Below are 25,479 nucleotides of genomic sequence, written 5' to 3'. Positions count from 1 at the left end.
AGGAAAGCCACAGGCCATGTCCCCATGTCTCCAGTGCCCCTCACCTTGCAGTGGCACTGCCCGTTGGTTTTATTGCAGTCGGGGTCAAAGCCCTTGTTCACATCACAGTTACAGGGCCCGCACGTGGGGTTCCCCCACCAGCCCTTCGGACACTGCTGGTCCATCCTGGGGAGAGAAACAATCCCACTGTTACAGCAACCAAACCCCCCCGGCCTCCTCCCCACCAGCCCAGCTGCTCCAAGGAGCGGGTGGTACCGAGAGGTCCCTGGTCACAGAGCCATGGCCCTGCCCCATGCCCCACATCTCACCTGTGCTCACAGTACTGCCCAAAGAAGTTCTCTCCGCACTCGCACACGTAGCCCAGGGGTGAGCCTGGCTTGCGGCGACACACGGACTTGTTCTTGCAGGGGTTGAGGTGACACACATCCACACAGTCCAACCCGTAGTACCCTGGGGGGGGCAGAGAGCACGGTGTAAACAGGCACCTTCCCCCCCAAGAAGGGCCAGGGCACCAAGGAGTGGATTGAGGGACTCAGGAGGGGCTCTGCCCTCCGGAAGAGTTGATGAGTGTCTGATGGGGATGTGTCTTGCTCAGGTGAGGGACAAGAGAGCAGTGACAGGCCAGGAGGGAGCCGTGGGGAGGAAGGAGCACACAGAGCCAAGGGGTAGCAGGGTGCTGCCCACCCTACCTGGCTGGCAGACGCAGGAGTAGCTCTGCCACTCATCCTTGCAGATGCTGTTGGCTGGGCAGGGGCTGGAGTCGCAGGGGCTCGGCACGCTGCAGCCAGCCTCCACCCGCAGGGCATGGCTGGGCTTGGGCAGCACCGTCCCGGTGACACTGTCACCCAGTCGCACACCCTGCAATGCAGGTCATAAAGTCAATGGGGAGGTAGGACATACACAGCAGGTTACAGTTCTCCTGCCCTCCACAGACCCACAGAGGCAGCCATCCCCCATCACCCTGCTGTGTAGTTTTATGGCTGCCCCATGGCACCTCAGAGCTTTGAATGCTCAGAGCGAGTGTCACCAGCAGGACGGACCCATGTTTCCACCCCTCCATGTAACAGAGCCAATAGAAAGGGAAGGCTCAGAGCACGGACTCACCTGTATGCAGCCCCTCAGCCCATTCTGCACCTCGCCAGAGCCCAGGACTCCCCCCACATGCAGATGTTTCACCTTCAGGCCATGCAGCTCATTTCCAACCACCACCGTGTCCTGCAGAAGGAAGGCATTAACATGGGACGAGTGCTATTAAGCTCTGCCCCAGCCCTCTCCAAGGGTGCTGGGGCTTGTTTATGCCAAGCATCCTACACAATTCCTGTCCTGGTGCAGGGGTCTCAGGCAGCACCTACCTGGTAGAGCCCGAAGTCGAGGGTGAGGGTGATAACATAGCGCAGGTCTCGCCCGCTGCGGACGTCTCGCAGCTCCAGCTGCAGGTCGTGCCATCGCCCATCACTGAGCTGCTGCTGGTCCAGGAGGAGGCTGGTGCTGCGCCCGGAGCCCCTGCTCACCACGAAAGAGAGCAGCCCTCCAGCCAGCTGCAGAGAGGGAACCACAGCTGTGAGCCAAGGCATCGCCAACTCCGCCTGCATCCAGCCTATCCTCCCTCTGAACACGGGGAGGGAAACCCAGAGGGCAACCACCCTCTGCTGGGGCTGGGGTCAGCAGGGTGGGCAAGGTCCTGCTCTCCTGGGCTGGGGCACAGTGCTGTGGCTGAGGCCATACCTGGCAGAGCAGTGTGGTGTACTGGCCAGCGTGGGCCTGCAGAAGGACCCCATCCAGCTGGCGCGTCCGAAACGCCAGCCCCAGGTACCATGGCACCGAGATCTTCACATCCGTCTTGAAGTCCCAGGTCAGGACACTGTTGCCATGGAAGTAGTGGGCATGGTGCATGGCTGGGAAGGAAAGTGGAGGTGAGGAGGAGGGATGAGCACTAGGTGCAGGACAGCAGAGCAAGTTCATCTCTCATGAACCCCTTACTCTGCTTCCACAGCAGCCCCCGCACATCCCTGCACGCAACCCCCTGCCTATGCACTCACGGTAGCGACAATCTTTGCCCCCGAAGCCCACGGGGCAGAGGCAGGAGAAGGTTCCCCAGCTGACAGAGCAGGTGCCACCGTTCTTGCAGGGGCTGGAGTCGCAGAAGGTGTGCTTGGCATGGCAGCCTGGAGGAATCAAGGTCACCCACGTCAGACTCTGCTCACCACCTCTCCCTGACCCACAAGGAGAGGCAGCACTGCCTATCAGCCCTTTCCAGGCTGCCAGAGGGGCAAGCCTGGCTGCTCAGCCTCTCTGCACAGGCCCTGCCTGCTCAGGGGTGAGGGTCAAGGCTGTTGCTGCTCCTTATGACAGGCTAGACCTGCAGGCTCTGCAGGGATCAGGGGACATTCTCAGGGCATTAGTGGGGGTGGGGACTGGGGATTAGGGGGATCTGGAGGCCCAATTCTCCAATGGAAAGCTGCTCAGCTCCAGCTGTGCTGCCATGATGCTGTTACAGCCCAGCAGTGAAAGGCAGTTCCCAGGACAGGGGCTGGCAGGAGCAGAGGTGCTGGTACCTGCAGCAGTGCCGTTGTTGGCAATGTAGGAGGCCAGGTCGATGCGTTTGCTGTCGATGTACAGGTCTCTCATGCATCCCACAAAGTCCCGGTGAGTGACAGGGAAGTTTTCTGGCAGGTTGGGGACCCCTCCAAGGAGCAAGGGACCCGTGAGGTCCAGGGACCTACCAAGGACAGAAGCCCAGGGCTGTAAGATCCACAGTGACCTCAGGCTGGCCAGCACTCCCCAGGGCAAGGGCTGGGAAGCAGACATCCTCAGGGACAGGCACACAGAGGCAAGGTCCCAGATGCACCACAACAACAGTGTCCCCACTGCAGCAGTGCCCAGCTGCCCCCAAGGAACTCACTTCTTGGAGCTGGTCTGCACCCCCTCTGCAGCACAGGAGTAGTTCCCAATCTCGCTGCCGAACTGCAGGGCCACGGAGGCGTCGCACTCGTCCACTGTCACGATGGCCACCTTGTCCTTGGAGGGGCCCTGCACCACCCCCAGGGCGCTGACCTTGGGCTGAAACCCAAGGCAGGGCATTAGCAACGCACCCAGACCCAAGCACCAGTGCTCCCACCACAGCAAGGAAGGGGCCTGAGCACAGCCCAGTCCTCACTGCTCTGCTGGAGGTGTGCGTGAAGCAGAAGGAGCCCAAGCCAGCGCACAGTGCCAGAGATGGTGAGGCACTGGAACAGGTTGTCCAGGGAGGTTGTGAATGCTCCATCCCTGGCAGTGTTCAAGGCCAGGTTGGACGAGGCCTTGGGTAATATGGTTTAGAGCGAGGTGTCCCTGCCCATGGCAGGGGGGTTGGAACTTGATGATCTTAAGGTCCTTTCCAACCCGAACTATTTTATGATTCTATGGACATGGGCATGCACACAGTGCCAGGCGTGTGACACTGGGTGACTCCGACAGCCCCAAGGGACAACCTGAGGGTCAATCACCCACTGCTCTTGGCTGCCTGCTCCACTGCACCCATCCCCAAGGGCTCAAAACCACCTCTGCCTTCTCTCCAGGGCAGAGCCAGAGAACAGGAAAGCCAGATCTGCTCACGGGGTGCACACGTGTGGGGGGACAGCCGCGGCACACACACCTTGTTGTAGTAACGGAGCTGCAGCGTGTGCCACTGCCCATCACTCACACCTCCTGGCACGTAGGGGCTCACCACCGTGCTGGACTCCCCTGCAGACAGAGATGATGTGAGCTGAGCTCTCCCACAGCACCAAGCCCGCAGTGGTCCCCGCAGCCTCATGCAGGGATGGAGCAGGGTTTCAGGGAGACAGCTCAGCACAGCGGCCTCTGCTCGCTGTGGCCTTGCAGCAGGAGTGGGGTGGGGGAGTCACAGCCCTGGGACCAGCAGCCAGCATCCACGATGGCTCCTGTGTCCAGGCTGACTGCCAGCGTGTCCTGGCACCCAGCATCCCCCCTCCTGCCAGTCAGCCCAGCTGCAGCAGTGGCAGAGTGGCCACCCAATGCTGTGTGCAAGGGAGGAGAGCAGCGCCCAGGATGGGAAGGAAGCCTCTGTTGTTAACACAAGGCCCCAGTGCTCCTGGCAGCTGAGCCTTACACCCCTTGGGGCAGACAGGATGGGTGCAAGAGGGGCACAGTGTGGGCACAAAGGAGCAGAGATGGGAACAACCGGGTAGCAACTGCCCTCCCCAGAGGGTCCTCCTCTCCAGACTGGCTCACAGCAAGGCAGGAGGTGGAACTCACAGTGACAGAATGGGGCAAAAGGGCAGCAAAGGCACCAGAAGGGTTTGTCCTGGTTTGTGCTCCCAAGTCCACTGCTGTGTTTGCATTCCTAAGCCCAGGGAAAGTCCTGGGACAGACACCCATGCACTGACACTCACCAGCACCTCTCTCAACCCGTTTCCCTTAACGCAGGCTCCACCCAGGGCAGCACCCTCCTTCGCCTGCTCTGCGATGGCCTCCTCACAGCTCCCACAGCACAAACCCCATGGCAGGGATTTGGGGTCACCCCAAGCCTACCTGTGGAGTACTTGAGCTGGACCTGCCCCTGGATGATCTCCACCGCCAGGAAGTCGTGCCGCTCGTTCAGGCGCCCGTTGTAGAGCAGGAGGCCGCTGGGCTCCACGGTGCTGAACCTGGGGCAGGGAGGAAGCAGGAGGGCAGAACATGTACCAGGGGCACGCAGGGATCCCCGCTCCACCCTGCGCACATCCAGCACAGGGACGGGGGGAGACTTGGGTCCGGCCCTGGGGGCAAACTGAGCTGGGAAGGGGCTGGGAGCTTGATCTAAGGGGTGCTGTGGGAGCAGGGGGTCTGGCATGGAGGCAGAGAGCTGGCAGCAGGGAAGGGATGAGACACTGAAGGAAGGCATGAGCGGGCGGCAGGGATGTGCCAGTGCAGATTCAGAGCCCTCCGGCTGAAAGAGCCAGGGCAGCCCCGAGCCGAGGCAACGCTCCTAACACCGGGGTGTGGGGAGCATCAACCAGGCCCTGGCCTGGCACCAAAGGCACCAGAGCAAGGCGGGACGAGCGCCAAGGGAAGAGAGGACTCACGAGAGCGCGAGGGTGAGGTGGAAGCGCTGGCGCAGGCCCCGGAACATGACGAAGGAGCGCGGTGGGAAGGAGCGCGCAGACACCTCGCAGAAGGGGCTCTCGAAGCCGCCCGCCGGGCACTGGCAGCGGAAGCCGCCATCGGCGCCGTTGGTGCAGGTGCCGCCGTTGCGGCACACGCCGGGAGCGCAGCGCCCGGAGCGACTGTCCACTTCACAGTTGTCACCTGCGGGACAGACATGAGAGCTGTGGACACTGTGAGCACCCGGCACCCCCTGCCCCAGTGCGGGCCTTGCACCCACCAACCATGCCCCAGGTCTGGGGCAGCTGGAGCCAGAGAGGGACGTGACAACACGGGTGTCACCCAAGGCTCCCCCTGGGCAAGCCAGCACTGCGGCACAAGCGACTGGGCTGGATGCACTGCCAGCTTCGGCTGAAGGGGAATGGGATGGGAATGGGACAGGAAGGGACTGGGCATGGCTGGGGTGTGCAGTCCTAAGGATGGAGAGGCAAGGACAAGCCAGGAAGTCCTGGCAATGCTGAGAGTGCCTCCTTGTGCCAGCCTGGGACAGGCATCACAGCCCTGGCTCTGGGGTGCGGGCACAGCCCAGCACCACTGAGCTCCCCTGCCAAGAGCTATGGAAGTCTCACCCACCCTAACCTAACCCTGCAGGCTCTGACGCAGGAGCAAAAGCCAAGAGGAAACCAGCCAGGAGAGGACACCAAATAGCCCTGCACCTCGCTGGTGTAGGCACCAGGGACGTCCCAAACCAGCTCAGCATCCCACACACCACACAGAGAACTTCTCAGCCTCAGCCACAGTCCTACACCCCAGGGTCCTGCTCCCATTACTTGCTCAATGGCATGAAAGGAGGATGAGGACACAGCACGAAGTGACAGGGAAACGAGCTCATTAACCCTTCTGCTAATGGCTGTTCATGCTTCAGATGCCGGGGGTTAATTACCACTGACTCTGTTATCTCACCAGGAACCACGATGGGAGAGCAGCTCCGAGGCAGCCATCTGCTGCTGCACTCCCCCTGCAGCCACAGCCCACCGTCCCCAGTGGCCAGGCGTGGGTCTCCACAGCCTGCTGGGGACTTGTGGCTAAAAGACACTGCCTGGTCCAGGCATTACGCCATGGCTGGGACCAGATCCGCACGGATCGGATCCCACCTGGTGGGGCAGCTGGGCCCAGCCTCCCCTTCTGTTCTGGGGGGGGCAGCAGCTCCCCCAGCGCACATGGGGCCAGCATGGGCTTCACACCTCTGCAGGCCAGCTGAAGGCTGGCACAGGCTGAGACCAGCACCTCTTGATGGCCCCAGAGCCCAGCACTAGCATGGGGCAGGGCCAAGGAGCCTCCTGTGCCCCTGGCAGGGTCCTGCTCTGTGAGAAAGGCTGGGAGGTGGCACCGGGGCCCCCCCTGATCCCTCCATCCCACCTCCCTGCAAGACAGATTTCTATGGCAACCTCAGCCCTGCGCATCCAGCGCCATGGAAACACAGAGAGCCGGGCCTCTGAAGACAAAGAGGGGCCCCAGCACCCCGCCATGGCACCAGCCACCCCGAGGGCCACGCCGGCCGTGCCCTGGCACTCACCCATGAAGTGCTGGCGGCAGACACACGTGTATCCCCCCTCCTTGCGGGTGCAGCTCCCACCGTTGCGGCAGGGGTTGGAGTAGCAGAGGTTGATCTCGGTCTCGCAGTAGTCCCCGGTGAAGCCCTGCGGGCAGCGGCAGCGCAGGCCGGCGATGGGGTGGATGGGCCGGAACAGGGTGGATGGGGAGGCGATGAAGGGGGCCGAGCTGTCGAACTTGAGGACGGAGATGCACTTCATGTAGTTCTGGCAGGGCTCCCGCAGGCAGACGTTGTCGTCGAAGGGCAGCACGTCCAGCATGGAGGCGCCCGTCAGCGCCATGCGCTTCATGTACAGCTGCTCCTGCAGCTCCTCCGAGCTGAGGTAGCGCCCGCCCCGCGGCGCCAGCGCCGAGAAGCTGACGTTGAGCACCGTGCCTCCCACGTCCGTGTCGTTCTGGATGTTGAAGATGAAGATGTCCTCTTTGGGCGTCGCAAGCACGGTGGCCACCCCTTCCAGGAAGGTGGCCAGCAGCGGGGAGAGGAAGCGCTCCTGCCACATGTTCTCCAGCCGCACCGTGATGCTGTTGGCCAGCATGTCCTCCGTGATGATGATCACCCGCAGGACGCACTGGGCCGTCACGCTGTGGATCCCATCTGCGGGAGGGAACAGGGACACGCTGCAGGTTGTTGCCTGCTGCCTGGAGGGTCTCCTCCCTCACACCCCAGGGCATAGCCCTGCGCCCCACTGTGGCCCCCAAAAGGCCCAAGTCCTTGGCTAAGGAAGTGTGAAGCCATAGTGTTGCCACTGGGGATGGAGGGGGAGCGACCGGTGTGGCTGCACCTTCTGCCTCCCTTCAGCCTCTCCACTGAGTGAACTCTGAGGTCTCTCGGGTCTCCTCCCTGTGCTGCATCTCGGCAGCAAACTGAGCCCTCAGAACAAAGGTGCTCAGGAGACACAGGCAGAAGAGGTCCCAGCAGGAGGTTGGGCAAACACAGGAGCCAATGCCAGGGCCTGGGGTGTTTTGCTTCCCCGCTGCGCCCCGTCTGCCTGCCCCGCTTGCCTTCCCCTCCACTCTCCTCCTGCCGTTTGCCTCCTTTCTCCTCTGGGGTCTCCAAGGCTTTTGTGCCTGTCTCCCTGCTTCCCCCCTTCTCGCCATCTGCTCCGCATCTCTTCCTCCCTCAGCCCATCTCCGGTTTGTTTCATTCTCTTTCATCTTCATTTTGCTTGGAAACCAGCTCCCTCCCCCTGGGACCCTGTCCCATGGGAGCCATCTCCCGGGCACAGGAGCACACTTGGAGCCTGCTCTCTCCCTGGACCGTGACCCTGAGCAGCATCCCAGCCCCACATCAGGCACACTCATGTGCTGGCAGTCAGGCTGCAGACACAGGACACGGCACAGCCTCATGGCAGCAGCTCAGCCATTCCCCTGCTTCACCTCACCCACTTACCCAGCTCCAAGGCCAGCAGATCCTGCTGCTGTGGAGGATCCCCCCTCCGAGCCTCACGAGCAAAGCTGCCTTTGCTATTCCTCTCTTGCCACGGCTGCTGTGCTGCAAAGCCTTTGATTTCCCCCAGCCCTTTTGAAGCCCGCAGAGCAGGAGGATTTAAGGACTGAAATATCTCCCTTTTCCCCCCTCTCTCTCTTCTGCTCTTCAGAAGGTGACAGCTTTCTGGTGACCCCGCAAATTCCCATGCAAGCGCTGGGGCTGGAGCTCTGGAGATAAGGCTCGTGTGGGGCTGGGGAGCAGCGGTGCTGGCACAGTCACCCGGGAGCTGATCTGGAAAAGGGGGGTCGCTCCTCTCTGAAACCCACCTGCTGCTAACCCGTATGGAAACAAGGTGAGAAACCACCCCTCGGTGGTGCGCTGGCTCTGCCAATGCAGGGCAGCAGGAGAGCAGTCACCAAGAGCTCTGTGCTGCCCAGGCTCAGCACAAGGAACCAGCATCGCCACCTGCACCCCTGAGGCACCCTCTCTCTGCAAGAGGCCGGAGCACAGGGAGAGCCACAAGCCTGGCTCAGCTGCACTTGGCAGGAGATGCTCCCATACCCCAGAGCCTGGCGAGGCAGCACCCCGGGATGCCCAGGAAGCTGTGCACGTCCCACTCCATCTCCTCTCCCTTTGTCCCCTCCTTGCACTCTGCCTCTGGCTAAGGCAAGGCTGAGTTCGGCTCAGCCCAGAGACCCCTTCCTCTGCTCCCTGAGCTCCTGCTTCACGTGGAAGCAGCCCAGAGGCCCAGGGGACAGCTCTCGCCCTCCCCAGGGGCTGCCGAGCGCCCAGCAATAGGCAAGCAGACATCTGCCTGATTTATGGCTCCCATTAGGCTTCGGCTGGCACAATGCTGAGCGCTGGAGCAGGCTGGAGGCCAGCAACGCCACCCAGTGCAAGGAGGCTGTGGCTGGGGAAGGTGGGCTGCAGGGTGCCCAGCACCCTTGGCATTGCCTAGCCCATGGCACCGAGCACCCCTTTCCCCACTCCCCACTGCAGCGTGCAGCCAGCCCCGGCCCCACAGCTCCCCCATACAACCCTGCCCCATCACAGCATCACACCCAGGGCTGGCTCCGTGCAAGGCGAAGCAGATGGTTAGAGAATGACCTGCTGCAAATGGCAGGAGGAAGCTACCAAAGGCAAACCCAAAGCTGGCTGGAGGCACTGACCCCCCTGGGAGGCATTGTCATCGCGACTGCTCAGCCTTTCTGATTAAATCCTGGGGCCAGAGAGCTGGTGTCTGGCGAATATTCATGCAGCAGAGCCCTGGAAACATGCCTACAGGGAAAGGAGCAGGGAGAGGGGACACGAGGGGCTGGGGAGCACCGAGGCATCGTGTTTGCACTTCCACAACTGACAGCAACCAGCTTCAGCAGCAGGGAACCTGCAGAAGGAAGAGCTCTGGACAGAAGGGGACAGGCAGCAGACTCCTCCTGGGAGCTGCCTGCCCATGGGACCGGAGCTCTGGGTCTGCACTGGAGGCCTCCTGGGGAGAGCAGGGCTGCCATCTGCTGCCCAGCGCTGTGCTGGGTCTGCCAGGGCAGGAGCCCACCTCTCCTGTCCCCCCGTGCTGCCAGAAGCTCTCCAGACCCTGGGCAGCACCAGGCACGGGCTCCAGCCAACGCTCCCACCCTGAGAGCCCCCCTGCAGCTGGCAGAGGCTCCCCATCCCCTGCAGCAAACACCTCGGCCTCCAGGCTCACAGGGAGCTCCAGGGATGGGGCAGGCAGCAACGCAGCTCAAACAGGTCCTGACCCGGAGGGGATGCACCCCTGCCCCTCACCTGCAGGGACCAGGAGCTCAGAGACAGGCCCTGGTGCATGATCCCCTGCATGTGCCGGGCAGCAGAGCCTGCATCCGACAGTGACAGCCCCTGCATCCCCCGGGACACCCCAGGGTGGTGATGGCCTCTGGGACAGGCAGGGGCAGCGCTCACATCTGCAGCTGAGGAGCAGTGAAACATCCCCAGAGGAAAAGCTGGGAAAGGAGGAGACAGGCACGGGAAGGTGAGCAGTGCCCAGTGCCTCCAAAGGGCTTGGGCAGACCTCTCAAGGCTGATGGCACTTGACAGGTTAAGAGATCTCAAACGTAAATCACTCCCACAGAGCACAAATGTCACCCTCCTGGCAGCTCAAAGACTCAATACCCAAGACAACTCCAGACCCATGTCCTAGCCAGGACTGGAAAGCCTTGAGTCTCGCACCCAAACTGGGGTCCGCACCTCCGGCTGTGATGGACCCAAGAGGGGAGGAAGCTCCCTGGAGTGAGTCCCTCACGGGAGGAGAGGCACACAGGTTGGGAAAGGCCAGGGCAGCCCTGGGAGCCTCACCTGGCCTGAAAAGACAGCTCCGATGTGCTCAGCTCCAGGAGCCAGGACGTGCTCTGGGTGAGTCCTCCCTGCAGGCTGGGATTCAGGTGAGGTAACTGGGACATGCGGGTCCCCTTCTCAGGGCAAGCCTTTGAGCTGTGCACAGAGAGCTTGAGGGGAGCAGGGCCAAGGCAACAACCAGAGCTGAGCCTCCCCCCTGCCACCAGCCTGGCCCAGCGAAACCAGGCTGGGATGGTTTAAAGTCAACACGATGGCAGCTTCCTACAATGCCCCCATTTCAGTGTGCTGCGGCCATGGACACAGCCCCACCACCTCTGCCTTGCATCCTGAGTGGCCAAGAGACCCTTTTAACAGCCATAGGTGCCTACGCACCAGCAAGGAACTGGGGTCAGTTTTGAGGTTTTCAGTCCCTCCAGAAAGGAACTGGTTTGTGACCATGGAATCCCAGAGTGGTTTCTGTTGAAGGGACCTTAAAGCTCACCCAGCTCCAACCCCTGCTACAGGCAGGGACACCTTCCACTAGAGCAGGGTGCTCCAAGCCACATCTGGCCCAAGTCTTTCTGCTTCCAGCAAGGGGCTGAGCTGAGGACACACACTGCTCACAGCCCCCTTGCCCTGCTTTAGGCAGATCCAGCCGCCCTCAAAGGGACCATAAAGCTCACAGACAGGCACAGAAGCTGCCCCCTCCTTGGGTGCCGACCCTTGGGGCTATTGTTGCCCTACTGCAGGAGGAAGGTGCTGGTGCTGTGCAGGCAAACAATGCAGCCGGTTCTGATGTCCTGGCCACCAGCCCTGCAAAGCCCCTCTGCACCCAACACCAGTGCGGGGCCATGGGGCTGCTGGCTGCACGGGGGGGTGCAAACAACAGCAGCAGCCACCAAAGCAGCCTCCACCTCCCCAGCAGCACCAGGGCCAACAAAAGGCCCCTTTCCCAGTGTCTCGCTTCCCTCCCCAGGACAGCTCTTCCCCTTCCATGTTCTCCCCCATCACCAGCACACCTCTCTCAGCTGCCTTTCCCGCTGGAAGATGACGACACTCTAACTGCAAGGCCCCCTCGGCGCAGGACTTCGGGATGCGATTGTCTCCTGCCTTTGTGCAGGGTTAAGTGTGCAAGGAGGCAGGGCTTGCCTGAGCACACAGGGCAGGGGATGGATGGGTCAAACACCCCATCTCTAGCGATGGGCAAGTGCGTGTCTCAGCCAGCCCTGCAGTCACAACCCCCAAAGAGCCCCAAGCCAGTGCCAGACTGGTTTTGGAACAGATTGCCAGATTGGTTTTGGACACGTTTGGAAGGGAATCCTCCCCTTGCTGAATGAGTGGATAGAGAGGGAAAGGGGAGGGCAGCTGGGAGCTGAAGACAGGGGAGCTCTACAGCTTAAGGCTCCCCAGGTAATTCAGCGCTGGCCCCTTCAGGGAGGGCTCCTGCCCTCCCCCAGAGCCGCTCCTCGGTTCAGCGATGGCCAGCCGGCCGCCTCCATTTCAGATCACGCATCCACGAGCAAAGAAAGGCTCGTGTGAAGGCATCAGGCAATGGGGAGCTGCAGGTCCCAACCCCACCTGCTCACACACAGCCCCTCAGTGCATCCGAAGGGGACCCCAACGCCCCCCAAAGCCATCACTCACCCGCACTGGGATACTCCAGCAACACACACGACACGAGAGCTCCAAGCGCGGTGCTGCGGGGTTGGTCACAGCTGCCCCTCGCAGCACTCAGATGGCTGCAGGAAGGTGGTGCCAGGTCTGAGGCCGCAGCACAAAGCACCGGTGCCGGCACGCACCGCAGCCAGAACCGGGACAGAACCGTTTGCTGCCAGCACATGGGTGTTTGTGAGGGGCTCCCTCCCCAGCACAGCCGGTCCCAGAAGGGACAAGAGCCACCAGGCCTGGGACACAAGCGCTGTTGGCAGCCCCCAGCCCCGCAGCTTGGCCACCGCGGCACCGGCTGCGTGCCCGGCCAGCACCCTGCAGCCACGCCACAGCCTCACTGGAGACAGCAGCCTCAAAGGTGCATTGGGAGCAGCTACAAGCCATCCTCACAGCTCAGCAATGGTGCTTTGTTCTTGCAGACCACCTCCGGCCTCGGCCCCCTCACACAGTGCTCCCCAGCAGCTCCCACTGCTTCCCAGCCCCTCCAGGATTATCCCCCATCGGAAGGGGATTCCAACCCAAATCTTGCTGCCAGCCGCCAGCCCACCCCCCCTCAATGCAGAACAGACCCCCCTGAGGGTTCTGCACTCAGGGTGTAACGATGGGATGGTTTTCACACCCTACCTGTGACAGTGACCAGCATGGAGGCCACGAGCGGCCGGTTGTTGTCCAGCTGACGGCTCAGCCTCAGCTCCCCGCTCGACTGATTGACAATCAACAAGTGCAGTTCATTTCCCCGCTCAAAGGTGTAGAAGAGGTGGTCAGATGCATCCGGGTCATAAGCTGGGACCTTCCCTATGACCCCCGAGGGGAAGGTGTTGGACTTATTGGACACGTAGTTATTGAACAGGATCTGGAAGTTCTTGAGAACGGGGCTGTTGTCATTCTGGTCAATGAGTTTGATGTGGACCGTGGCTCTGCTGACCAGAGGGGCAGAGGTGGCCTGCACTACAATCACGTACTCAGGTTTTGTCTCATAATCCAGGTCTATCAAGGCTGTGAGCTCCCCAGAAAAGATGTCCATCTGGAATATCTCTGGGATGTTGCCTTCCACGATTTGGTACATGATCTGGGCATTGGGTCCCTCATCCGGGTCAACGGCTGTGATTTGAGCCACGACAGACCCTACAATGCTGTTCTCCTTTACCAAGACCTCAAACTCTTCAGCAGGGAAGACAGGGGCATTGTCATTCACATCCTGAATGGTGACCTGGATGTGGACAGGAGTGCGCTGAGGAGGGATGCCCCTGTCCACCGCGTACGCTGTCAGCTCGTAGACAGGAACGTTCTCGCGGTCCAGCCTGCGGACGGTGCGAATGATGCCCGAGGTGGGCTCGATGGTGAAGTCTCCATCCCCATCCTCCCCGTTCTGGAAGGTGTACTGCACTCGCCCGTTGGTGTGGGCATCCCGGTCCGTGGCAGAGATCTGGAGCACGCTGGTGAAGGGAGGCGCGTCCTCGGAGATCATGCCCTGGTAGTGAGGGCTCACAAACTGGGGAGCATTGTCATTTACATCGTTCACCATGATTTCAACATAGGTGGTGTCTGCTTTCTGGGGGATCCCGTTGTCCTTGGCAGTGATAGCCAACGTGTACGTGACCTGGTCCTCATAGTCCAGTTCTGCCTGGAGAGTGATGGCCCCAGAGTCCGGATCAATGCGGAACTGAGGGACGTTGTCTTCCAGATAGTAAGTGATGCGGGCGTTTTCCCCCACGTCATCATCCGTGGCGCTGATCACCACCACGGTGCTGCCCACGGGCCGGTCCTCGTTGATGCTCACAGAGTAGTGGGCGCTCTGGAACACCGGCCGGTGCGTGTTGGCATCGGTGATGTTGATGTGAACATGGCAGTTGTCACGCAGGGTGCGATCAGAGGCCGTCACGGTGAGCACGTAGCGCCTCTCCTGCTTGTAGTCCAGCGGCAGAGACAGCGTGATGAGCCCTGTCCCGCCCTGCGTGCTGATGGAGAAGCGGTTCCGCGTGTTGCCTCCCGTGATCTGGTAGGTGATGGCACTGTTCACGTCCCGGTCGACTGCTGTGACGCTGAGGACGCTGGTCCCCACGGCTGCATCTTCATTCAGGCGGATGAAGTACTCCTTCTGGGTGAACTCGGGGCGGTTATCATTGACATCCATGACGGTAATGGTGACGCTGGCGGAGGCGGATAAAGACGGGGAGCCGTGGTCCCGAGCCTCTACCCCAAAAAAGTAGTGCTCGACCGACTCGCGGTCCAAGGGCCCGCTGACCGTGATCCACCCCGTGGCACTGTTCACCACAAACGGTGTGTCAGCCGAGACCCCCGTCAGCTTGTACTCAAGGCGCGAGTTCTCGCCGTAGTCCGCGTCCACTGCCTGGATGTGGATGACGGAGTGGCCGAGGGGAGCGTTCTCCAGGACGGAGATCTGGAAAGGCGTGCTGACAAAAATAGGGGCATGGTCGTTGATGTCCACCACCTGGATGCTGGCCATGCCGGTGTTGTTGGAGAGGGGAGGGCGCCCCGCGTCCTGCGCCCGGATCCTCAGGGCGTATTCACGCTCCACCTCAAAATCCAGCGGGGCCACCACCTGGATCTCCCCAGTGATGCTGTCAATGGAGAACTGGCCCCGGCTGTTCCCGCTGATGATGTTGTAGTGGACCAGCGCGTTGTTGTCCTTGTCCAGGTCGGTGGCGGTGACGCGCAGGATCTCGGTGTGGGGCCGTACGTCCTCCCTCACCTGCACGATGTAGCGCTTCTCGCTGAACTGAGGCGTGTTGTCGTTCTCGTCAAGCACCGTGATGTAGACCTTGACTGTGGCGGAGCGGGGCCCTGGCTCCCTGCCCTGGTCATTGGCCTCCACCACCAAGGAATACCGCTCCATCTTCTCCCTGTCCACGGGCCCGCTGGTGGTGATGAGCCCGGAGCGCGGGTCGATCTCGAAGACGGCGTGTGCCGCCTGCTCATTGACGAAGCGGTAGCGGATGTTGGCATTGGGCGGGGAGTCGACGTCGGTGGCCCGCAGCTGCAGGATGGGGTACCCCTCCTCCACGTTCTCCCGGATGGTCTCCCGGTACTCGCCCTGCTCGAAGACGGGGTCGTGGTCGTTGCGGTCGGCCACGGCGATGGCCACCATGGTGGTGGCCGAGAGCCGGGGTGCGCCGTGGTCGGCGGCCGTCACGCGGAAGTAGTGGAGCTCCATGCTCTCGCGGTCCAGAGCCTGCGTGGTGGTGATGAGCCCGGCCCGCGGGTCGATGCTGAAGAGCTCCCGGGACCGGCTGTTCATCAGCGCGTCCATGGAGTACACGAGCCGCCCCGCCTCGCCGCCGTCGGGGTCCTGCGCGGCCACCGCCACCACCGCCGTGCCCGCCGGCTGGTTCTCCGCCACCTCCGCCTGGTAGTTGTACTGCGGGAACAGCGGGTGCCGGTTGGGGGCTGCGCGCCGGCCCCGCCGCCCCGGGAATGGGAATGGGGATGGGGACAGGGATGGGGATGGGGACGGGCGCGGCGCGGCGGCGCGGGGCGGGCAGCGAGGCGCCGGCGGAGCCCAGCACGGCTCTGCGGCGGGGCAGCCCCCGCTGGCCGGCGGAGCGGCGGCCCCCAGCCCGGGGGGGAACAAAGGGAGCAGCAGCAGCGGCAGCAGCAGCGGAGGAGGAGGAGGACGACGGCGGTGGCACCGGCGGCTCGGGGCGGGCACCGGCTCCTCCGCCGCCATGGTGGCTCCGCGGCCGCCGCCCCGGCCCGGCGCTCGGCGGCTGGGCTCGGTGCCGCCCCCCAGCCCGCTCCGCTCCGCGCCGCCGCCGCCGCGGCTGCCGGGGGTGGCGGCGGCTCCTCCCGCAGCCCCAACATGGCTCCCGCCGCCCCGCCCCGCGCCCCCGCCCGCCCCGCGCCGCCATCTTGAGGAGGGCGGGCAGCCCCGCGCCTCCGCCCCGCCGCGACCGGGGCCCTGCGGGCACCGGCACTAGCAGCGGCCGCACCGTCCCTGTGCTGCGGCCCCCCGGGCCCGGCGGCTTCAGCAGCGGCCGAGAGGAGACCGCGGGGTTGGTGCCCGCTGCCGACAGAACCAGCACCAGCCTGGTTTCGGTTGAAGGGACCTTAACGCTCCACCAGTCCCAACCCCTGCCACGGGCAGGGACCCCTTCCACTGGAGCAGCTTGCTCCAAGCCCCTGTGTCCAACCTGGCCTTGAGCACTGCCAGGGATGGGGCAGCCACAGCTTCTCTGGGCACCCTGTGCCAGCGCCTCAGCACCCTCACAGGGAAGAGCTTCTGCCTAAGAGCTCAGCTCAGTCTCCCCTCGGGCAGGTTCAAGCCATTCCCCTTGGCCTGTCCCTACAGGCCCTTGTCCCAAGCCCCTCTCCAGGTTTCCTGGAGCCCCTTCAGGCACTGGAGCTGCTCTAAGGTCTCCCCAGAGCACAGCAGAGGGGGCAGGATCCCCTCCCTGAGCTGCTGCTCATGCTCTGGGCATGCAGCCTAACACACGGGGGGGGGGGATCTGTGCTCAAGCACACGCTGAAGCTGGGTCATGGGGAGCTCCTCCTCACCGGGCACCCCCAGCCCTCCTGAGGGCTCCAAGCTGCAGGGTTTTCTTCCAGCATCCATGACAAATAAAACCTGATTTTCCAAGGGAAGTTCAGGTTAGGGCCCTTGCATTGGAATGGTTCATTAGCGCAATCAGCCTCCAACTTTGCTGTTGGTTTGATCTCAGTCAACTAATATCACAGCTTAATCCACTGAAGCTTGTAATAGGCTTAGGAATAACGGGGGTTTAGGTCCTCATCAGCGTTCAGTGGAGGAGATACCCTCGGCTGTATCCTGGGAAGATGAGCAGAGCCCAAGGTGTGATGGCTGGGGAAGAAAGAGCCACGGCAGGGAGGGAAATAGAGCAAATGTGGGAGATGGGAGAATTGAGGATGGGGTAGGGAGTACACCGGCCACACCGTGCCTCCATGCACATCCCGGCCCCGCGGGGGCTGCAGGAGCTCCCCATCACCGTGCTGGGTGGGCTGTGGTCGGGGTGTGTTGGCTGGGGAGCAGGGGACCCCCCCGTGCCAGCACCGTAGCCGGGCTGGGCACCACCGGCACCCCTGGTGTTAACAGCACCGCTTCACACCGGGCTCCTTGCTGAGCGCAGGGCACAGCAGGGCTGCGGACCTCGAGGGGTGCCCTCCGCAGCACCCCGCATGGTGCTGCAGCAGCGCGGAGTCCCGGCATCACCGGCGCTGCGCCCAGTGCCCCCTGTGCCTGCGTTCCCCCACCCGCGGCCACCGCCGGCGCTCCCGCAGCTCCGGTCCTACCGGTGGTGACAGATGGTCCCCTATCAGTTACCATCAGTGTAAGCACGGTGGTGGGAAGCGCTGCTGCTGCCCGCTGAGCTGGGCTCGGCTGCAAGCGGCTCCCGCTCCCAGGGTGGCAACTAAAAGAGCACGAAGCGGGGTCTGCAGCACGCCCGGCTGGTCCCCAGCCACCCTACACCGTCCGCACAGCCGGAGCCTCGGGCTTCCACTGCAGGGCTGGTGTTTCCCTTCCACCTCCATCACCCGGGTGGGCAGAGCGGGCGGGGGGGGCCGGGCTCATCCTTGCCCCTGAGCTGAGCACGTTTTATGGCTGAAGCATCCGTGTGGCAGGATGGTGCCGGCTTCACACGAGCCCCGGCGCCGGCAGGATCCTCCATCCCACCTCCTCAAAGTGGGGATTTGCCACCAAGAAACCCAATCAGGAGAGGGGTGAGACTTTTAAAACATGGTGAAGGCTTTCATGTGTATTTGTTGTAATTACCCGAGTGACAGCTCAGTGGAGGAGGAGAAAATCATCGGGGTATTGCTGCCACAAAATAGTTGTAATTGAATCATTCCAGCCAATAAAGCAGAGGTGGGGGTCACAGCCAGCGCATTACTCCCCCCCAGCATCCCCAGCACCCCTTAGTGCTGTGCAACAAAACACATCCAGACCAGGAGATGCTGCTTTAATAAAGGCTTATTAGAGCTAACAGAAGCGCAGTGTGTGAGCCGTGCCTGTCACCCACGCACAGAGCAGGAGCCACCAAGCATCCTCAGGGATAACGCTGCCGTTCAGCTCCCTGCATCGCCCCTTTCCCGGGAGGAGGCGCAGCTCAGCCAGGGTGCAGGAGGGGTCACACCGTGTGGTGGGACAGGGCTGAGCACACCCAGGGATGCAGAAGGGGCCACCAGCTCTGCCCCATCAGGGCACTGTCACAGGAGGCTTTGCCAGGCCGTGCTCCTGGCTCCCAGAGCCATGGATCCTGCCTGCTCCTGGGCTCACCCCAGCCTGGCGCAGAAAAGCCTGGGCAGTGCCACTGAGGGCAAGTGCCAGACACATGCCACCCCTGCAGCCGGGCACTAGCCAACACAAGCACAAGCAGCACCCAGAGCAAGCTGAGGTTAGCCCAGGGGATGTGCAGCCAAGCAAGGGGGCACAGGAGAGCCCCACAGGGGGAGCACCCACAAGCACTTCGTGTACACTGTTCCCCATGGGTGCAGCCTGACCCAAGAGACACTGGGTCTGGGACACAGCCCTGGCTCCATTCCTGCTGGCAGCTGCATGAATGGGTCACAGCCTGCACCCAGCACATACAGCCCTGCTCTTGCCCACTGCCTCCTGTTCGAGATCGGCACCCACAGCATTGCCTTTGGGGCTGCAAGCACCCATCCACATCAGTCCCGCTGGCAGAGGCAGGCAGGGCTATGCTCACACAACTCCGGTTAAAGACATTTTATTCCTCTGCGTGTTACACCGAGTGTTTAAGAAAATACAGGATCCGTTTTGACATTCATACATTTTTACAAGGGAAAAATAGGTTTCTCTACGAGGGTGTTATTGAGCTTGGGCACTGCCAGGCTGCCTTCACCAGGGCCTCACCCCCCTAAGTGCCAGGCCAACCCCTCTGCTCCTGAGCATCCCTGCCCCAGCGCTACAGCCCAGGCTGCAGAGCAGAGCTCAGGGATCACCTCAAGCTAAAACAACACAGTGCCCAGCATTTCCAGTTCCACTTTCCAATAGCTCCTACACCGGGTACTGTAAAGGAAGAGCTAGGGACAGGGCTTGACCAGACTGCGCACATGAATAGCTAAGAGACCCACGTTAGTGCGTGTAACGGGGAGACAGGTTAATCCCGCTTGCTAGAAACCTAGAGGGAATATAAATAAGGGTTCCCCACACTCGTGCACGGTCACAAACAGCTACTGGACACGAGGCTGACGCTGCCTCTGAGCGCTGCCACGCGGCGGGCGGACACTGAGGCAGAGCTGTGATGAAGCAAAGCCCACAGAGCAGAGTGCATTGCCCATCCAGGGCCACGCTGCCCATCCAGGGCCACACTGCCAGAGAGGGGGCAAGCAGCAGCCTTTGCTTGGCAGGACATGGCCCAGGCCAGTGGCCTCCCCAGGGCAGCGGCACCTGCGTGGTCGTCACTGGAGGCTGCCACAGGGTGCAAGGACCTCGGTTAAACAGCACTATAGAAAGCAGATCGAAAAGCAGCTGCTGGGGTAAGATCCGCTGGCCCTAGGCGAGCTGCTACCCAGAGGCAACGCTGCGGGCCGGGAGGGGGAAGGCTCACTACACGAGGCATCAGACAGCGAGCGGGCTGCTCCCCTTTGGCAGGGCGGCAGCACATTGGCACCACAGCAGCAAACAGAACAGATGTTACGGAAGCTTCTTCCAAGCACCAGCAGACTCCACTTGGTCACTGCAGGGAGAGATGCACATGGAAAAGAAGTGATGCTCTAAGGCAAAGGCCTTTCTCTTCGGGACCTTGGGACAGCAGCACAGCCAAACACCCCCACTGCCACGTCCCTCACACTCACTGCCCTTCCCACCATCACCAGCTGCCCGAGCACCACCAGCACCCGCCGTGCTCCAGCCTCCCCAGGCACCAGCCCCGGGGCACCCCGGGCCCTTTCTGCCACTGGCCTTGCTAAAGGGCTGGTGAACACTGTCCCAACCTTAGGCCTCGCAGGGAGGGGTACAAGGTATGAGCTGTACTGAAGGGAATGGGGAGAAAGTGTCAACAAGAGACGTCGTTGATCCAAGTGGTTCAGGCTCCAGTCCAAGCCGAGGGGCGGTTAGCTGGTACCAGGAGAGATTTCTGGGAACTCTTTATAGATCTCCAGGATGATGAGTTTGTCCATCTGGCACTGCTGGTCCTCCTCCTCCTCGCCCAGGATGCGCTGCAGGATGCCCTGCAGGTCGGAGAGGCGGTGCTGGTGCTGCAGATAGGCCGTGGAGCGGATGATGGCGTGCATCAGAGACAGATACTCCATCCTCAGCTGCCAAGTGGGAGGGGAGACAAAACACAGAGCACAATGAAGGATTTAAAGTGAGACAAACAAGCACAGCAGCTGCTGCTGCTCCACCAGTCAGGGGGTGACTCCAGAAGCACCTGCTTTTCCTTTAGGCTCATGAGTAGCTGTGGAAAACCCTGCTTTTCCCCCAGCAGCCTGGTGCTGCTCCTCACCCGCTCTCAGACATGCACATCCCTGCCTCTTGCATACAGGGATCCCTCTTACTTCCAACTACTCACATGGGGTCCCTGTTCCCAAACGTCCCTGCAGAAGGGTGCAGACCACCAAAGGTCTGGCAGATCTTTCCTTAAACATGTGTCTCCACTGCTGGGTGCTGGGCAGGATAACACCCCCCTTCCTCCTCAGCCCCAAAGATTGATCTGAGCATCCAGAGGCATCATACCCATACCAGGACCCTGCTCCTGCCTGCCCCAGCTGGTCCCCAAGGAGGACCAGGAGACGCACGGTTGCTTTGGGACTCTCCTCCCTGCCCTAGTGCCTGGGGTTACTGCGAGCACCTTGTCTCCCGGGGAGAGATCAGCGATCTGCCGCACCAGGATGTCGATCAGCACCATCATGTCCGTGTGGTAGAAGATGCTGGCTGTGTCCTTGCTGGCAAAGATGTCCTGCAGGAACTTCAGCACCGAGTGCTGGGGCTGAGGCTGATGCTTGAAGATACAAACCGGATCATCTGGGGAAGGCAGAGGGTCCGTGCTGAGCCATCCCCTCCCTGCATCCCAGAGCCTGGAGAGCAGCTGGCCCCGGCCCTGGTGCCCGCAGTGCCTCGTGCACACAGAGCTCAGCACCTCACACAGAGAGGGATGGAGCTCTGTGGGGCATGGAGCCCAGAGCAAACCCATCAGCATCAATCACTGCAGGTGCTTCACCCACCTCCCCAGGTGAGAGCTCATTAGCACATCACCTCCCCGTGCCCCCTTCAGCTCAACAGCTCCCACCCCTCTTCCCCCTGGTTCATTAGATCTGGTCCAGTGACCCCTCTGAAAAGCCCATCAGAGCCTGTACCAGACACAAGCTTTCCCTGCAGGGACCAGGCTCATACCATCCCAGAAGGAAGAAACACTCTCAAGTTTAAAGGAGCCACCACATCCTGTTCACTTCCAGAACACATCCCTGCAGACCCCAAGAGGGGCTATGGACACTGAAGCCCCCCAGCAGTCATCAGGAAGGCAGGCAAAGGAGAAGCATCTTCATTAGGTTGTGGACCCCTCTTTCTTCTACCAGCCCCTTGCAGTAAGGTGATCCCTGCAGGGAATCTGGCAGGGAAAGGGCTAAACAAAGGCTTTGGGAGGAGGCCAGACAGAACAGCGCTGAGATGCTGGCTGCCCTTAAGCTGATAGAGTGTGGAGACAGTGATTTGCAACCCCAAAGAGAATTAAAGCCAGGCTAAGATGAGCTGCAAGCATCACAGGATGAGTTTTTATCAGCAAATCAACAGAACGAATCTCAGGCAGCAAAGCCCCTGTGCTCCAGAAGGTATTAGAAAGCACAAGAGTGGTGTGCAGCACAGGCAGAACTGCCTGGCACCACTTCTCCTGCAGAGACTTCCAGCTTTCCAGCAATCTGCTTTGCTAAAGCTCTGCACGTTCTGTGGGTTTCACTCGACCTGGAGCAGACACAAAGCTAAGCCTCTGCCAACATGGGAAGGGCTGCTCCAGGCAGCGTTTCAGAAGGCAAAACCTCCCTTTGGATCTGTCCCCCGGGGCAGGCGATTGTTAGCACAGGCAGGTCTGTGTGTGCCAGTGCTGAGGGGTCCTATCTGCCCAAGCACAGGAGGGCTCAGGAGCAGCTTTGCTCCCAGACAAGAGCTCGCTCATGTTGTAGCCACCCACAACAACAGCTGGGCTGATCCGAGCCAGGCGCACAGGGACCCGCCAGCCAGAGCCTCCCCTCTCGCCCATGCCACCAGCATCACTTGATCCCTTGTGCAGCTCCACCCTCAGCAGCACAGGCCTCACCTCACAAACCCACAGCATTTCCAACACAGCCACCCCTGGTGAGCACAGGGCTCCTCAAGCCTCCATCAGCTGCACACACACACACACAGTGCCCCAAACACTCACCTCCTCTGTTCAGCAGCAGCAGCAGCTTTTCTGTGAAGGTCTTTACATTGGAGTGCTTGCTTATTGTGGTCATGATCACACTGTGCTCTGGAACTAAGGGAGAAACCTGCTCAGCTCATCCCTTTGTTTCCTCGAGGCCATGGTAATACACAATAGATAGCAGAGGGCTCCTGTTCTGCACCAGAGCTCTGGAGGGCTTTGGGGAGCCGCAGTCTGTCAGGGGTATGAGAACTCTCAGCCCCACAACGTGGCTGAGCAACCAGGAGAGAACACAGCTCAGGCCAACGCCGAAGAGCCTGGCCCCAGCCCATGGGCATTCAGTGAGCTGCAAGAGGCAGCAGCAGGTTGGCCAAGACCTTCAGGCAGGGCAGTGCCGGAGCCTGGGGCAGCTGGGCTGGGTATCAGCACCAGGGAGATTCTCCCTCCCCATTCTTCACACCTCAGCTCCAGAGCACTGGAATCCTGCCAGGGCAGAGCAGCACCAACTGACCTGGAATGTGGAGGTTGAAGGCCAGCAGGACGTTGACAAATAAGTCAGGCAGCTGGTCAGTGGTGTCTGAGGGCAGCCCGTCCTCAATCACATCCAGCAGGAACTGCACAAACTGAGAGTTGAGATGTTCTGCGCCAGGAGAAAGACACGTTTACAGCACTGGGAGCACAAACCAAGCAACAGGGGAGCGTGCAAGCCACTTCTCTGGGCTTTTATCACAGTATCACAGTATGTTAGAGATTGGAAGGGACCTCAAAAGATCATCCAGTCCAATCCCCCTGCTGGAGCAGGAACACCTAGATAAGGTTACACAGGAACGTGTCCAGGCGGGTTTTGAATGTCTCCAGAGAAGGAGACTCCACAACCTCCCTGGGCAGCCTGTTCCAGTGTTCCGTCACCCTCACTGAGAAGAAGTTTCTTCTCAAGTTTAAGTGGAACCTCTTGTGTTCCAGTTTGTACCCATTGCCCCTTGTCCTATCATTGTTTGCCACTGAGAAGAGCCTGGCTCCATCCTCGTGACACTCCCCCTTTATGCACAAACCCCACCAGTGTAGTGCCAGCATCAGCATCCAGGGAATGAACAACCTGCAAGTGCATGATGCAGATCAGTGAAGATGTCTTTGTGTGAGGGACCCTGGGCTCAGAACTGCGCCCAAGGCAGGGGAACACTGAGATTTGGTCTCCCACTGGCAGCATTTCAGAGTGAATAAAACACCAAATGCTGCTCTAGCTGCTGCTGCTCTATCACTGCTGCCAGTGAAGGCATCAGGAGGAAGAGATCTGTATTCCTGACCACTGGTTTCATCCATCTGTTTTAAAACAGTAGTCATCCCGATCATCAGTACTAACCCAGTTTTCAACGTTGCCATTAGGAAGGCTCAGGAGCTCATGCAAATAAGCCCTGCAGGAAATAACTGCCAGGGTTACATGAGGAGAGGAAAGCAGGAGGTGTGGGGGCTCATGCCTCAGACTCCACCGCACCAGCTTAAAGCTCGTATGTATGTACTGGGCTGTGAGGGTGAAGCTGCTGAGGAGGTGATTTGTGAAGATCTCTGCTGCATTTCCAGCAGAAAGGAGCTCAGTGTCCCAGGTATGGGAACACAGCATGGCCTGGGCAAGAACCAGGCAGGGCTTCCTGGCTTAGGGCTGGAATGAAGGGACAGAGGATGAAACAGGCAGATCTGGCACAATGTTGGCACTTTATTGACCACAACACCCTTAATCATCTCTGCTTTCCCTGAAGCACACAGGGCTGCAGTGTCCTTTTAGGAGGGGGACCAGGAGGAGGCCACATCACACACCTGACAGCTTTAGTGGGTGTTCATGGAGCGATGTGGGCTCGGCCTCAGCAACAGAACAGACGTTTTCACACAGGGTAGAGGTAATACAAGATGCCACTTAGTCACAGTGATGGACAAATCCGCCTCCTCTGCAGCATGGCATCAGTCCTCCTGCTCTGCCCCGGGGCTGTGCTGTCCTCTGGAAATCTGCCACCTCAGCCCAGTGCTTCAGCAACCAGGTTCTAATGACAAAGAGCAGACCCTACCCTTGCCCTGCTGGTGCTGGCTTTCCCCTGCTGTTCCCTCTTTGGCCATCAGGAAAGGTCCCTTCTCCTGTCTGCTGGCACCCCTCAGATGTTTCACACCAGCTCTGCTGTCCCACCCAGCCCTAAGCATAAGCCGCTCTTACCATAGTGATGATAGGGCAGGGGCTCCCCCATGGAGAACATCATGGCCAGCACCAGTGCAGAGTAGCACATCTTCTGATGATCTGCAAGGTGAAGGTGCTGCATTAGTGCTCCTGAGGATGAAACACTGCTCCCCACTGCAGCTGGGGTGTCACACATTTAACACAGACATTCAGCACTGGTTGGACTGCTCCTCACCCCTGTGCTTACTGAGCTGTAAGCATGTTCTGCCCCTGCTCAAGCATCCCCCAAGCACACATTGTTCGAGCACCCCCCCCCTTGTGCAACGCGCTTCCAAAGCAACTGTAAAATAATCACAACAAGAATCCTCTTTTCTTTCCCCTCCACTTGTGAGGATCTGGGCAAACTCAATGTGAATAATTAAAGCCCTCCCCTGCACAGTCTCAGGACACATCCCCTAGTTATGCAATTGCTGAACCCAGAAAAAGCATCCATCTGGCCACTGTGAAATACTGCCTGTTCCCACCAACGCCACCCCCAGCCAGCCCCGCTGCCTGTCACCCCCTCCACCGCATGGCTCTATTTGCTGCCACAGCTCTGCCTGCAGGTACAAGAGGTCTCTAGGGATGCAGATCGCTGTCGCAGCGGGGCCACATGTGTATCTCCAGCACTGACACATCCCACAGCCTCCTGGTCCAGCAGTTTTCCCTGGCAGTAGCTCTCCATGGATGCTCCACAGAAGCACAGCCAGTCCCTTTCTGAATCTGAATTAACAGATACACCTCAATAGATACTTAAAGGAAAAAGCACAAGATCATGGACTAGGATCTGTGTCATCATCAAATGTTATCTCCAGCCAGTTCACCAAGTCCAAAGATGGAAGGAAAAG

General features: G+C 60.7%; 2 protein-coding genes across 7 annotated transcripts in view; both read right to left on the bottom strand.

The window, feature by feature from the left end:
* Positions 1 to 15,827, bottom strand: part of CELSR3 (cadherin EGF LAG seven-pass G-type receptor 3) — a 28,963-nt gene extending 13,136 nt beyond the window's left edge. For all 6 annotated transcript variants that reach the window (XM_061362544.1, XM_061362546.1, XM_061362547.1 and 3 more), the window contains exons 1-14: positions 12,725 to 15,827; positions 6,659 to 7,291; positions 5,064 to 5,286; positions 4,531 to 4,646; positions 3,635 to 3,723; positions 2,903 to 3,060; positions 2,556 to 2,719; positions 2,040 to 2,165; positions 1,726 to 1,895; positions 1,353 to 1,538; positions 1,105 to 1,215; positions 690 to 858; positions 309 to 450; positions 45 to 165 (exon numbers count right to left, since the gene is read on the bottom strand). In XM_061362544.1, the coding sequence (XP_061218528.1) occupies positions 45 to 165; positions 309 to 450; positions 690 to 858; positions 1,105 to 1,215; positions 1,353 to 1,538; positions 1,726 to 1,895; positions 2,040 to 2,165; positions 2,556 to 2,719; positions 2,903 to 3,060; positions 3,635 to 3,723; positions 4,531 to 4,646; positions 5,064 to 5,286; positions 6,659 to 7,291; positions 12,725 to 15,788 (5,472 nt within the window). In that variant the 5' untranslated portion in view covers positions 15,789 to 15,827. The remainder of the gene's footprint in view (positions 1 to 44; positions 166 to 308; positions 451 to 689; positions 859 to 1,104; positions 1,216 to 1,352; positions 1,539 to 1,725; positions 1,896 to 2,039; positions 2,166 to 2,555; positions 2,720 to 2,902; positions 3,061 to 3,634; positions 3,724 to 4,530; positions 4,647 to 5,063; positions 5,287 to 6,658; positions 7,292 to 12,724) is intronic.
* A 3,631-nt stretch (positions 15,828 to 19,458) lies between these two features.
* Positions 19,459 to 25,479, bottom strand: part of NCKIPSD (NCK interacting protein with SH3 domain) — a 35,598-nt gene continuing 29,577 nt past the window's right edge. The window contains exons 9-13 of the mRNA XM_061362553.1: positions 24,632 to 24,712; positions 22,943 to 23,071; positions 22,453 to 22,545; positions 20,890 to 21,062; positions 19,459 to 20,356 (exon numbers count right to left, since the gene is read on the bottom strand). Coding sequence (XP_061218537.1) covers positions 20,153 to 20,356; positions 20,890 to 21,062; positions 22,453 to 22,545; positions 22,943 to 23,071; positions 24,632 to 24,712 — 680 coding nt within the window. The 3' untranslated portion in view covers positions 19,459 to 20,152. The remainder of the gene's footprint in view (positions 20,357 to 20,889; positions 21,063 to 22,452; positions 22,546 to 22,942; positions 23,072 to 24,631; positions 24,713 to 25,479) is intronic.

This window comes from Neopsephotus bourkii, unplaced genomic scaffold, assembly GCF_033783945.1.
Source record: "Neopsephotus bourkii isolate Nb327-2 ecotype Australia unplaced genomic scaffold, CSIRO-AGI_Nbou_v1 NB_1120, whole genome shotgun sequence".
In the NCBI taxonomy this organism is placed as follows: domain Eukaryota; kingdom Metazoa; phylum Chordata; class Aves; order Psittaciformes; family Psittacidae; genus Neopsephotus; species Neopsephotus bourkii.
The sequence above is the reverse complement of the archived record's forward strand: the minus strand, read 5'-3'. Positions and strand labels throughout refer to the sequence as shown.